General features: G+C 36.5%; 1 protein-coding gene across 1 annotated transcript in view; it reads left to right on the top strand.

Annotated features, from left to right (window-relative positions):
• LOC102755866 (vesicle-fusing ATPase) overlaps positions 1 to 14,534 on the top strand; it is a 120,039-nt gene that overhangs the window by 74,569 nt on the left and 30,936 nt on the right. The window contains exons 14-15 of the mRNA XM_006779403.2: positions 3,034 to 3,190; positions 5,176 to 5,309. Coding sequence (XP_006779466.2) covers positions 3,034 to 3,190; positions 5,176 to 5,309 — 291 coding nt within the window. The remainder of the gene's footprint in view (positions 1 to 3,033; positions 3,191 to 5,175; positions 5,310 to 14,534) is intronic.

Genomic DNA, 14,534 nt, shown 5'->3' with positions numbered 1-14,534 from the left:
AGGCCGGCAGGTGGACAACCTCCAAAGTGGTCCCAGACTGCAAGAGGGCATAGGCAGGGCTGAGGGATCCCTCCAGCCGAGTGCACAAATTTTTGTGCACCAGACCTCTAGTCCTATATAATAAAAGCCTAATATGCTAAGTGTCTGGTCGTCCATTCAACCAATCAAAGCATAATATGCAAATTATATGCTAAGTCGACTCAACCGCTCACTGTGATGTGCACTGACCACCAGGGGGCAGACGCTCCAACTGGTGGGTTAGCTTGCTGCTGGGGTCCAGGCAATCAGGACTGAGCAAGACAGGTTGGACACACCATGGAGCCCTCCCGCGATCCCTCCCTGGCTGGCCAACCTCCCACGTCCTTCCCTGGCCCCGATTGTGCACCAGTTGGGTCCCTTGGCCTGGCCTGCGCCCCTCTCACAATCTGAGACCCCTCAGGGGATCTCAGAGAGCCAGTTTCGGTCTGATCCTGCACGCCAGGCCAAGGGACCCCACTGGTGCACAAATTCATGCACCAGGCCTCTAGTTTTTCTATAAAATAACCACTAATGTTTGTTTACTCTTCATTGAGTAGCCATTGTTTGGAGTCCTATACTAGTACAAAAAACAAAGTGCAGAAAGGCCTCTTAAAGAGGTGTGTATGTTTGGTTTTCTTTTAAAAATGGATCTCAGGTGCACAGAATTGGATTAATCTTAATCTTTAGTTTGTGACACACTGTTGTCATTAGTCTACATGGGGTATAAAATAAAGTACGATGCATGTAATTTTGGGGGAATTGCTATTTTATTGCATATTTTATAACCAAGAATCATCCATATGATTTTCTGTAGCTATACATCATTCATTTTCTTTTTTTCAATTAAAAACAATTTTCCAATTACAGATGTTATAAAATCTTATATTAGTTTCATATGTATATCGTAGTGATTAGACATTTTCATTCCTGAAGAGCATTGCATTGTGTGACTACCACAATTTATCTATTTTCTTATCAATGAACATTTGGGACATTACCAGGTTTTTATATTACTAGCAAGTGCTGCTATGAGCATTCTTAAACAAGTTTCTCTTAGATATATATTAAGGAATAAAATTCTTGGTTTGTTGGGTATATGAATGTCTCACTTCAAACGTAAGAATTTTAAACTTTTTCCAGTGGTTGAACCAATAAGTACCTTCCCCAATATTGTAAAAGAGATCCTGTCACTCTATATCCTCTACAACACTTGGTATGGTCAGATTTAATTTTTGCCATTCAGTTGGCTGTAAGATGGGATCTCATTTTGGTCTTAATTTGCATTTCACTGATTACTTACGAAGGTAAGCATTTCTCCATGTACTTATTGGCCATATAAGTGTCTTTCAAGAGATGCTATTCATGCCTTTGCCTATTTTTTTCTATTGTTTAGTCTTTATTTTTATTTTATCTGTATAAGTTCTTTATATATTTTTGACAATAATTATTTGTTGCAAGTATTTCTTTTAAAGACAAAAATCAATTTGTTTTACTAGCTCTATTTTTTATTACTATTATGACTTTTAAATATAAATATTTACTTTCAAAAGTTACTGAGCAATAGAAATGGTTAATCTTTTGCTGTTGTCATTTGTAATAGATACCAAAGATATTAGAACCCAGCCTAACTGATCTATTTCAAGATTTTTTATAATTTGACTACAAGAAAGGGGAAACTAAGATAACTAACTTAAGTAGGTAATAAGTTTCTTAAAATTATTCCATGAGTCTGGGGCACAAAACAAAAATGAAGTGGCGGGATAAGTAAGGAAGACTCATACATATTGTGTAGCCTGTTTCCTGGTTAAAGGTATCTTAAAGCTGCTGCTGTAAGACTTAGAGTGTATACTTGGAATAATTAAAGATAAAAGTCAGCCAAGCTACATATTTCGTATAGCAGTATTTATTAGGCTCTCCCTTTATAACTTTTTAGAGGGCCACTGAATGCACTATATCCAGACCAGGCAATGAGGATTTCCCTTTGTACTCAGGAATCAAAGGACTAGTGTATGCAAGGACCAAAGAGAAGTTTGAGAAATGATTGAGTAGCAAAGAAATAGAGTAATGAGACTGTTCTATACTGTTTAGAGACATTACAAAGAATAATTTTTTGTGAGGTGCAAGTTCTAAAGAAGAGTTAAAATTGTTCCATACATCGGGGTAGTGAAAAATTAACTTGTTGAAGGATATAATAGCTTAAAATTCTCATGACATAGGACCTTTACATTACATTGGGTTATGTCTTCCTACTCATTTCTTTTCCTTTTAACCTTATGAAAATTCAGTTAAGTAACTAAGTACTAAAGTTATTGACTACTTTTGGCAACTGGTTTGATAGGAGTTCCAATATTAGATTAGAAGTTGAAAATGAAGAGAAATGTGATTTAAACTCCAATATGTAGTGAGAACAATTAAAATTATTACATATAATAATTGCTTTTATTTTATTTTCCTAACCCTTCAATCTTTCATTACAACTGCTCATTCTTGTCTCATTTAAAATCTTATATTTACACATATACACTTACCTTGGTGCCATTTAACTTGTAACCCCTTCCACCAAACTGATGTGGACAGGATCTCCTCATTATCATTTTACATTCCCATTTTAATCCATGACACTACAGTCAGAGTTAGGATCGTGTCTTTGTCTTCTGAGTCCATAATCTCTTTTTCCCTTTGTTCTTAACAGAAGGCAAGAGCCATGTACTCCTTATAGAACTAAGCACATAGGGACATACCCTTTCTCAGGGGTTATGACAGCTTGGGCTCTGGTAGAATCTGAGCCTAGAATCTGTTGTTTCTCCATTAAGTCACCCAAAGCAGCTCCTCCCCTCCCCAATTTGATAAAAAGTAAAATGCAAAATTATAAAACAATGGAGGTCTTTTGGTGTGGTTTTCAGGCTTTTTATATTGATATGGGATATTGCTCAACATTTTTATTGTGTAGGAATAAAGTATTTTGGGCATCTTTTATATGCTCAAAATGTTTTAAACTGTCCTTTTCTTCCATAGGCATTTGGCACAAACCAAGAGGATTATGCAAGTTACATTATGAATGGTATTATCAAATGGGGTGATCCAGTTACTCGAGTTCTAGATGATGGAGAGCTGCTGGTCCAGCAGATGAAAAACAGTGACCGCACACCATTGGTTAGCGTCCTGTTGGAAGGTGAGAAGAAATGATAAGATGGCATTAAAAGTTAAAAAAACAAAACAGTACTTTTATAAAGCCATTTAGGACATTCCAGAAAAATGAATTATTTTCATTTCTAGTACTGTTCATCGTCTGCAAATAGTAATCCAGTATATGTGTACCAATAATTGTGCATTTCAAGTCCTACTGAGGACAGAATGTTACTGATGAATGATAGCAACTCATTTTCTTATAGGATTGTATCTAAATTTCTATGTTACTTAATAGACTGTAATACCAAATAGCGCTGAATTCAGTTAAATAAATATTCACTGAGTACTTGACTAGTTGCTGGAAGGGCAAAAAAAGACACAGGAGAGACCAATGGTTACCACTGGTTGCATTAGCCTTAGTTGTAATTTGATTGTAGTTTGAAGTAACAATGGTAGTGGAGATGGAGATAAGTAAACCATTTTGAAAAATATTTAGAAGGTAGAATAAAAGAGACCATATTATTATTATAATTATTAATAAATTAAGCTATAATTCTTTGAACTCTTACTTTTGCCAGTCACTCTACCAGCACTTTACACATATTACCTCATTTAAACCCACTTCAGTCCTAAGGATAGATGCTGCTGTTATCCCTATTTGTAGAGAAGCTGAGGCTTAGAAATATTAAGTAACTAGATGTACTATGGGAAAGATATCAAATACAATCCCCAGGTTTCTAGTCTACATGCCTGTTTCTAAGATTGGGAGCATTAGTGGAAAGATTTGGGAAAGAAGATCATGAGTTCAGAGCACTTTGAGTTTGAGGTTCCTACAGAATAATTGAATCGGAAATGTTAAGTAGCCTATTATATGTAGGTCTGGTGCTCCAAGAGAAGTCTGGCTACAGTATACATTCATGAGTTGTCAGTGTATTGACTGTTGCTGAATCCATGGGAGTGGAAGAAGTCACTTACAGAAAGAGTATAGATTGAGAAGAAAAGTGGGCCTAGAACTGATCTCTGAAGTGTGTCAACATTTAAGAACAAAGTTGACAAAGGAGACTGAGCAAGAGTAACCAGAGAGGTAGGAGTAGGGGGAAAGAGAATATGCTATCATAGAATCCAAGAAAAGTATTTAAAGAAAGAGGGGAGTTATCAATTGTATCAATTATTCTTAAGAGGCCAACAGATAAATTATCTGTTAGATTTGATGACATGGAAGTCATTGGTGATCCTGATGGGAGCCTTTCCATGTAATGGGAATGGAAGCCATAGCATTTGTTTGAGAGTGGATGGAAGGTGAAGAGTGAAGGCAACCAGAGCAGATAATTATTTAGGGAAGTTCCATTTTGAAGGAAGAAGAGAGTAGTGTTGAGGTGTGTGAAGAGGAAGAGATGGAAGATATGGGGGAGAGGGTACTATTAATAATGTTGGGTTTCTGAAAAGATGGGAAGGAAGAATTGATTGGTTTATGGGTGGAAGAGGGACACATCTTTCATTACACAGAAGGGAAGAAGAAGATGTATAAATTCAAGTAAGTTTGTAGATTTGGTGGCCTGAGTCTTTAGAAGGCCTGAGTCTTTTGAATTCTAGCTTTTTAAGTCACATTTGCTTCTAATAAGGCAGTTTTCCCTGCCCCCACAATCATCTCCTAAAATTGTATTGTTTCGTTAGACAAATAATTTGGTAGAACTAAACATAAATACTGATATGTATTTGAATGCACTCCTTTTTTAAGAAGCAAAACCCTTGTGTTTTATATATTTAGGCAGAAGTTTGAAAGATTAAGACTATGTGAGAAAGAGAGAAGGAATGTATTTCATCATACTTTTGAGAAATGCTAATCAGTTCATTAAGTTTAGTTGCTAATAAATAAGAGAAAACATGTCTGCCATGAAATTGTGTCAGGATATGTTAATGAGCAACTAGTTGAGACCTCAGTACCTTGTGGATAAAAGTTTAAACTTGTTTTATTTCCCTTTGCTTAGGTTGGCTTTTTTCCCCTGACTTGCTCATATCTTTATGCAGGCCCTCCTCACAGTGGGAAGACTGCATTAGCTGCAAAGATTGCAGAGGAATCCAACTTCCCCTTCATCAAGATCTGTTCTCCTGATAAGATGATTGGCTTTTCTGAGACAGCCAAGTGTCAGTCCATGAAGAAGGTATTAAGATTTTTACTTTCATTTTAACTTCATATCTCTTAGATGTGTGTGTACATATGTACATATATATCTATCTTTGTACGTGTATGTGTGTGTGTGTGTGTGTGTGTATATGCCATAGCAACTATGTTCTTTTCGAGTGGAACTAGATTATCAGCAAAATTTGGGAAGAAACAGCAACTATATTAGATATTTAACTTTATAATGCATTGTTATTTTATCTTTCAGATTATGCTTTGTTTTATACATATAATGGTTAATTTTCATTTCTTAAGTTTGTATTGACTTGATTGAAAGGAAAGATCCTAGTTAAGAGTGTTTGAGTAGAGTGGCCCAAATTCTTAAGTTCTTTCATCAATATACAAAAGTCAAACTATTTGAGGTCAATTAAGTTGACTGTGTACAGAAGTGTACCATTGGAAAGATATTTTCAACCCCCCCCCAGCCCCCCGCAAAGGGATGGCAGTGTATTAGATAATCACATCTACTTGACAACTTAATGCAGTCCTCATCCTTCTTCCTTTCTCCGCTGCCATTCGTCATCTTCTCAGTATGGCTGCTTTGAGCCATCAGTGAGTTATTGCAACATAGAATAGACTTCTAGAGCTGAAAGGACCATCTGGTCCATCTCTCGTACATTCAAGCAAGTGTCATGTGAGACATCTAGGATAGAAGGTGACTGCTTTTTAAAAAACAACAAAAAGCAATGATGAAGACTCTTAATGACTGTGTAATCTCACTTAGTAGCCAGTGTTTCCATTGATACTGATTATGTATGCTCCCAGATAGTGAAGAAATTTTATTTTGTATCTAATTGAAGTATTAATTTACTTCTATCCTTTTTTTCATTCTTGATCTTTTCAAGATAAGAACTGACTCTAAGTTAAAGAGATGTGGGAAAATCAGAGTCAAGGAAAGGATTCTTGAGAATTGAAGTGCTACCCAGTGAAGATAGCTCAAGTGTTCTTTTACGGTGCTCAGAGGCCCTCACTTTATAAAGACATAGGATAGAATTACTTCAGTTTTTCTTTAGGAAAGAGACAAGCATATTCAAAAAAAAATGTTTGAAAAGTTAGTGTCTTGTTAGTGCAGGAGGCAGAAAATTATTTGTGTAGGGTGCTTGAAATGGATAGAGAAAACAGAGCTTGGGGCAGGATTCCAGCTCTATACACTGAAATGTGAAGATAAGTATTCTATATAAAGAGCCCTGGCCAGGTCATTCAGTTGGTTAGAGCATCATCCTGATACACCAAGGTTGTGGGTTCCATCTCCGGTCAGGGCACATATAAGAAGGAACCAATGAATGCATGACTAAGTGGAAAAACAAATTAATGTTTCTCTCCCTCACTTCCTCTTCCTCTTTCTCTCTAAATTCGATAAATTAAAAATATTCTATATAAAGATATTTGAAATTGAGTATGAAAGAGAAGGAAATGTTTTCAGATACCAAAAGAATTAAGTACCATAGTCAATTTATTCTGCCTGAGGTGAAACCAGTAGTATATATTCTCAAGAAAATCTGGACAAAATCATGAGACCATCATTTCCTTGATGTAAATAGGGGTTAGTTTTCTTTGTTGTTGTTTTTTGTTAGTGTTTTTTTTCCCCCTCCCTCTAAAGGGAACCCTTAAGCCATATCCTTTGGTGAGAATTTAAATAATAGCGCTTGGAATCTGTGGTCATTTAATTTTCCTTTTAATTGAACAGCTAATTCTACTGGCATGTCTCTAACTCCATCTATTCCTTATACTTGGCAAAAGTAGTCATCTTCTGCCCTGGCTGGTGTAGCTCAGTTGGTTGAACATCATCCTGTGCACAGAACGGTTGCTGATTTGATTTTTGGTCAGGGCACATGCCCGTTTTCAGGCTTGATCCACGGTAGGGGTAGTGCAGGAGGCAGCCAATCTATGTTTTGCTCTCACATCGGTGTTTCTCTCTCTCCCTCTCCTTCCCTCTGTCTCTATAAATCAATTTAAAACTATTTTTTTAAAGTAAAAAAATTTAAAAATGGTCATCTTCTGTACAAATTATAAATTACTCCATTGCTTTTCACCAGCTACAAGCCTCTGTCTCAGATGTGAGTGGATGGTCCTAGTTTTTCTATAAAAGTTTTTAAAAAGTACTTTAGACTCCTGCAGATCAAAGCTGCTTTGTAAGTGTGAGATATTATCATTTTTATTATTTTAATCTCTTGCAAATTGACTTGAGGGGGGAAGGTAATATGTGCTGATTTTAGAGGCTTAAATGGTTAAATTAATGGCTTAATAACTTATGATTTAATCTTTAAATTGTTGAAGCCTTTCAAGGCAGAGTTTTAAATGAGTAGAAGTCTAAGGAATATGAAAATAAGTGTCTAAACAAGCTTATTCAACATGGTTTCAATTCATGATTCACTGTCTGGATCTTCCATGCACCCTTAAAATTACAAAAATGTTTTATGTTTCAGCAGTATAATATATACATATTCAACTTTTTGGCTTTCCTTGGGGAAAAGATATTATTCCCTGAAACTAAAGTACAGAACAGCGAAAGAATGAAGCATAGGTGTCTTGGAACTATATTGGAAATATTGCAGAATCTTTCTCTGCAAATAATTTTCACATTGTTACCTAATGATAGGTTGACAAAAGCCGGAGGGCTCAAACCAGTCTAAAGGTGCTAAGTTTTTCAGGTTGCTTCTAAAAATGAAATATGAATGCCATTCTTAAGCAGTTCTAGTCTACCTCCCACCACTGTTGTCTTCTCTTCATTTGTAGTGTGAGGATGGGAAGATTTTTAATTTTTTTTTCAGAGCACAAATAATTTATAATATTTTTATCATTCTGGAGAGGCCTGTTCTTTCTTTGTAAGCGCTCCTCCCCACCACACAGACACACACCCCACCTCCAAATTAGGAGAAAATAAAAAAATGAGTTCACGTTTGTCCTTCAGTTTTCTTCTCTGCTCAGACACACTTACACATACATTATGTATTGGGGATCACACTGGATGTACTGTTTTAAACTGCCTTGTTTCACTTAATATATTATGAACTTTTGTGTTTTGTTTTGTTTTTTCTTATCTGGGTTTTATTTTTAATTTTTATTTTTTTCATTTTTTTCTCTTTTGCTCAGTCCCTCCACCTGCCCCTCCATTGTGAACTTTTTTCAGTGTCATAGAAATTTATCTCACTATTATGTTAATTTAATAGCTATGTAATATCCATTTAAACATTCCCTTTTTATTGAACATTTAGGTTGTTTCCCCCCAATTATAAATGATATTCTGTGGAACTACCAAACTTGGGAAATTACTGTCCCCATTTTCTTATTAGATTTTCCTTAGAGCAGCATTATATTTTACTGGCTGAGAACTTGGGCTTAGGTTTCAAATAGATATGAATTTGAAGCCCAGCTCCACCACATTTCTTGACTATAAGCCTCTGTTTTCTCATCTATAAAATTAAGATAATAGTAATAGATGCCTTATGGGTTATTATGAGAATTAAATGGTAATCTATGTAAAGTATCACACAATGTCTTGTGATATACTAGTAATATGTGCTTGATAGAGTGTGGTGGTTATTTTTACTTATCATTATTATTGTACATACACTTTTGGTTATTTCCTTAAGATAAATTCTCAGAATCAGGATTGCTAAGGTAAAAATATGAATAATTAAAATATTTTTAATAATACTGCTACCAAAACTCTTATGCCAAAATAATAATAATTTATAGGATCCCACCTCTTTAGAAAGTTGAACCAATTTATGCTAGCAGCCCATCATTTTAGTGTCAGTTTCCTGGGACTCTCAACCACACTTAATGTTATAAAAATACTTTTTTTGCCAATTTCATAAGTAAAAGATTGGCATTTAACTATTTCTTCAGCCACATTTTCATGACTAAATGCTCAGTTTTAAAGATTTTTCAAAATGTTTTGCAACAGAATAGTTTGTGAAACTGGGAAATATTATAACATTAATTTTTGTTAAAGAATGGTGGTCTGAATAGTTAATTCATAGAATATCTTTGTATACCATTTTATTACCTAAACTAAAAGACAAGAGTTTTTGTTAATAAAGAGGGCCATTAGACTTGTTTTACAGAGAAGAAGGGAGAGGGATAGAGAGTTAGAAACATCAATGAAAGAGAAATATGGATCAGCTGCCTCCTGCAGATCCCCTACTGGGGATGTGCCCGCAACCAAGGTACATACCCTTGACCGGAATCGAACCTGGGATCCTTCAGTCCACAGGCCGACGCTCTATTCACTGAGCCAAACTGGTTAGGGCTAGACTTTATATTAAGCTATTGCTTTTTGTTCACATATGAATGGTATTATAATGTATGAAAGTAGTTTATTCTCAATTATTTTAACATTTACCTTGCACTGCTCTTAATTTGCTTAATGAGTTCTTTCTCCATAGGTCAACTTCTCACCACTGCCAGTATGTATGAGGTGTTATCCTCATTCTGGGGGGTACCATATGTTCCGTTCGGATATTTGAAATATTTGCAGATCTTTCCCCCGTTTATGTTTGTTTTCCCAACTTCATTCTATTTTAAAATTTTAATTCCAGTATCTATTGTTGCATCTATACTTTTTAAGAAATTTGTTGTAGTAGTTCTATTAGTGTCATTAAATGAACAAAAGGACAAAGCAATAAATTTTGATTTTAACTCATTACCTAATCTTGATGCTTTTTGAGTATACAAAAGAACAATCTGATGTGACTAAATTACTTAAATAAAATTAAAAATATGAGTGACTTATAAAACTATGCCCATTAATAACATATAATATAGTCTTGCTTTTAAAGGATTGAAAATTAATGGAAGACATTTTCCTTTCCACTAGCTTTGCATGAAAGAAATAATCTTCTTTGAATATCCTCCTCGTCTAAATCCCACTGCAAATTGTAGTCTTCACAGAACAGAATCATGGTGCCTAATCCTCCCCTTAGTCCATACAAAGAGCAGAGCTGGAAATTGGATCTTTTGACAGCAGTTACTAAGCAACAGAATTTGGATGTTTTTGGTTAACATCCTAATATATCATGTAACTGGTTTGTTGAAGTTTGTGCATGTATTAACCGAGAGAAGTGGACACTCCGGAAGTGATTACAGGTCCCAGTATGGCTTGGAGGAGCCGGTGCTTGTTGTTTTGTTTAATACACTTTGTCTTTTGGCGTTTGTATCTGTTTGGCACACAAAATAAGATGGAAGAGATCTTTAGTAGAACTTTCAGACTTTGTGGCTTTTTATATTATTAAAGAATACCTCACTCTGTGGCTCGCGTTATGTGAAAATGTAAGAATTTTTCCTGAAAAGCAGGGAGAACAAATAAAGGATTTTAAGGTCATTCTAGGAATCTTTAGTGCTTTGCCAAAAGTTTAGGTCCACTTCCTGAGGCAGTTTCATTAGAAGACAGCTAATGTTTGCTTGGTTTACTCCCCAGTTATTTTTAGAAACTAGAGATTATTACTGATAGCACTGATTTGAATTTGCTCATTTACGTTTTTATATGCTACCAAATATGATTAGAGTATGCTTTTAGCTAATTGTTGACAGATTTACTGCATTAGGGATTTTCTAAGTCATCAGATTCCTACTAACTAGGTACTTCACGCCAACCACTTCAGAATTAAGATGAACTCTTTCAGCCCCCAAAGGAGCAGAGAATTTGGCTTCACTTGCCTCAGAGCACTGAAGAGGTTATAGAAAATAGAGGACAGAGTCTACTTAGAACACACTTTGCTGTGGTTGTGATTCTGAAAGGCTGAGATTAACATGGAACTAATACTGGTGTGTTCCCATCTATATTCATGTGGACTCCAGGGTCTGCAGCTGCTACCATTCCCCTGCACACAGGTGGCTCCCAACTGGTCAGAAGATTCCAGGAGTGTGCTGTGTGCCTTGAGAGCTTGCAGTGTCCTTGAGGACCATATTCAGACCTGTCCCTCCCCCTTGTGCATCAGGAGCCCTACACCTCCTTTTCCTCAGTGCTTAGAGTGCAGCCAGCCTGCTCTTGCCTCAAGCCCAGGCTCCCCAAATTCTAGGTTGTCTCTTAGGACCACTATCTACCTTTGCACATGAGAGAGGTGGTACCAGAGAGTTTAATGACAATCTCATTATATCTACATCTAGAAATAGACTGTGTAATTCTGTTTTCTAGAAACATTCTTCATCTTCTAGAATAGTCCTCATTATTTCCTTGTTGACTAATGCCCCTCCCTCCCTCTCTCTCTCCCTCCCTTTCTTCCTCTCTCTTTCTTTCTCTCTCTTTCTTTCTCTCTCTTTCTTTCTCTCTCTTTCTTTCTCTCTCTTTCTTTCTCTCTCTTTCTTTCTCTCTCTTTCTTTCTCTCTCTTTCTTTCTCTCTCTTTCTTTCTCTCTCTTTCTTTCTCTCTCTTTCTTTCTCTCTCTTTCTTTCTCTCTCTTTCTTTCTCTCTCTTTCTTTCTCTCTCTTTCTTTCTCTCTCTTTCTTTCTCTCTCTTTCTTTCTCTCTCTTTCTTTCTCTCTCTTTCTTTCTCTCTCTTTCTTTCTCTCTCTTTCTTTCTCTCTCTTTCTTTCTCTCTCTTTCTTTCTCTCTCTTTCTTTCTCTCTCTTTCTTTCTCTCTCTTTCTTTCTCTCTCTTTCTTTCTCTCTCTTTCTTTCTCTCTCTTTCTTTCTCTCTCTTTCTTTCTCTCTCTTTCTTTCTCTCTCTTTCTTTCTCTCTCTTTCTTTCTCTCTCTTTCTTTCTCTCTCTTTCTTTCTCTCTCTTTCTTTCTCTCTCTTTCTTTCTCTCTCTTTCTTTCTCTCTCTTTCTTTCTCTCTCTTTCTTTCTCTCTCTTTCTTTCTCTCTCTTTCTTTCTCTCTCTTTCTTTCTCTCTCTTTCTTTCTCTCTCTTTCTTTCTCTCTCTTTCTTTCTCTCTCTTTCTTTCTCTCTCTTTCTTTCTCTCTCTTTCTTTCTCTCTCTTTCTTTCTCTCTCTTTCTTTCTCTCTCTTTCTTTCTCTCTCTTTCTTTCTCTCTCTTTCTTTCTCTCTCTTTCTTTCTCTCTCTTTCTTTCTCTCTCTTTCTTTCTCTCTCTTTCTTTCTCTCTCTTTCTTTCTCTCTCTTTCTTTCTCTCTCTTTCTTTCTCTCTCTTTCTTTCTCTCTCTTTCTTTCTCTCTCTTTCTTTCTCTCTCTTTCTTTCTCTCTCTTTCTTTCTCTCTCTTTCTTTCTCTTTCTTCCTCTCTTTCTTTCTTTCTTTCTTTCTTTCACCTTAGAAAGGAGGGGAGAGAGAGAAGAATCAATTTGCTGTTCCGCTTCTTACTTATGCTTTCATTGGTTGCTTCTTGTATGTGCCCTGATCCAGGATTGAACCCCAAATCTTGGCATATCAGGATGACTGACGCTTTGACCACCTGAGCTACCTGGCCAGGGCCACACTTTTTCTTTCTTCAATTCTTTACTTTTTTTTGCTTCCCCTTTTTCTTTCAGACTTCTCACTCAATTTTAAGACTATATTTATAAATATGTATATATACTTCTATCTACACACTGATAATTTTACTTGCTCTACAGGAAACTCCCTGATAAAACTAGGATGATCATACACTACAGTTTGCTTTGAGCAATCCTGGTTTTTACCTGTTGTTCCAGTGTGATTATTAACATCTCTCCCCTTTCAAGTGTCCTGGTTTGCATGATAACTTATGTGATCCCCTAGTGATAACCTCTCTAGCAAGAAAAGGCTTGAGTATCATACTTTCATCTTACTAAATGAGAGGATCAGAATTTAAATTATTTTTTTAAAGAGTCTGTAAGGTACAGCCATTAGCCTCAGCTTCAGCTCACCAGGCTGACTGTTGTGATGGCATCATTTGATCTGGAGCAAGCACTGTGTATCTGCTGTATGCTGGTACTGGTGAGAAGTTTGGCACTTCCAGTTGTAATATTCTAGCTGGGCAGTTTGTACAGCTTTACCTTTTTTGCATCTTTTCTTCTAGTATTTCTCCTCCTCTTTGGATTTATCTACATAAACTTGCAATAGAACATCATGCTTTAGTATGTAAATGTCTCACTTATATTTAAGTCTGGCAGCTAATCCCAAATATTGCCAGTTGAATCTGAGTATCTTCTTAGTGAATGCTCTGCTGGGGCCTGGACCAGGAAGCTGAGAATGGAAGCAGCTGGAAAAATTAGGCAGAAAACATGAATCCAGAGGAAGAGTGGTGACCTTATATTACACTAGTGACTAGATAAGGAAAACAGTATGTATGAAGTGAATGGGGTGTGTGTATTTAAATTAGAGCAGAGTTGCTACCTGAAGGAGTTTCAGTTGACTGGTCAACTGAAACTGGTCAAGTTACAACTGGAATTGCACTGCCTTTGTCATGGTTAGTATGTTGTTAAGAGTCACTTGTGAGTGCTTCTTTCCCCCGTGACACTAATTAATGCATTAAGAGCTGTCTGTAAAAAAACTACTTTAGCCCTGGCTAAAGCCCTACTTTTGCTCAATGGTAAGAGTGTTGGCCCATGCACCAAAGGGTCTTGGTTTCAATTCCCAGTCAAGGGCACATACCTGGGTTCACTCCCTATCCCTGGTCGGGGTTCATGAAGTATGCAAAGCCCCTACAGTGACCCATCTTTATTGGCTGAGGATAAGATTCTCTGATCTCTCTCCTCTCTCTCTCTCTCTCTCTCTCTCTCTCTCTCTCTCTCTCTCTCTCTCTCTCCTCTTTCTTCCTCTTCCTCTTCCTCCCACTCTCTTTGAAAAGCAATGGAAAAAAATATCAGGTGAGGATTAACAAAAACAAGCAAAAAAAAACCCTACTTTGCATTGAATGACTGCTGTAGGTATTTTTTTTTTCTAAAATGTCATAGGTAGCCCATGCAGTCAATTGTGAAGTGATGTGTAATACTTCATGAATCACAGTATCTAAGTTGGTGAGACTACCTAGCAATTTATCATCCGTTTAGACCCAAGCAGTGTTCTCAGTAAGGTCCCTGTAGCCATGTAAACTCTACATTGTTTTTGAGAAGGGAGAAGACTGATTTGGGGAAAATGTAGAATGTCGTGTCTTAGGCTCCTGTGGCTCTAATCCATGATATTCCAGCTTGACAGACAGAATGAAATACGTGCATCAGAGCCTTTAGTAGAATTCTGAAAAAAATACTTGAAGAATAAAGCATTCTTTTCAGTGACTCCTTGAAATCACCTGAGTTTATAGGATACCACATTGGCTGCTGTATTGGTTCCGTCTTCAAAAAATAGCAAA

This window comes from Myotis davidii, unplaced genomic scaffold, assembly GCF_000327345.1.
Source record: "Myotis davidii unplaced genomic scaffold, ASM32734v1 scaffold684, whole genome shotgun sequence".
Classification (NCBI taxonomy): Eukaryota; Metazoa; Chordata; class Mammalia; order Chiroptera; family Vespertilionidae; genus Myotis; species Myotis davidii.
The sequence above is the reverse complement of the archived record's forward strand: the minus strand, read 5'-3'. Positions and strand labels throughout refer to the sequence as shown.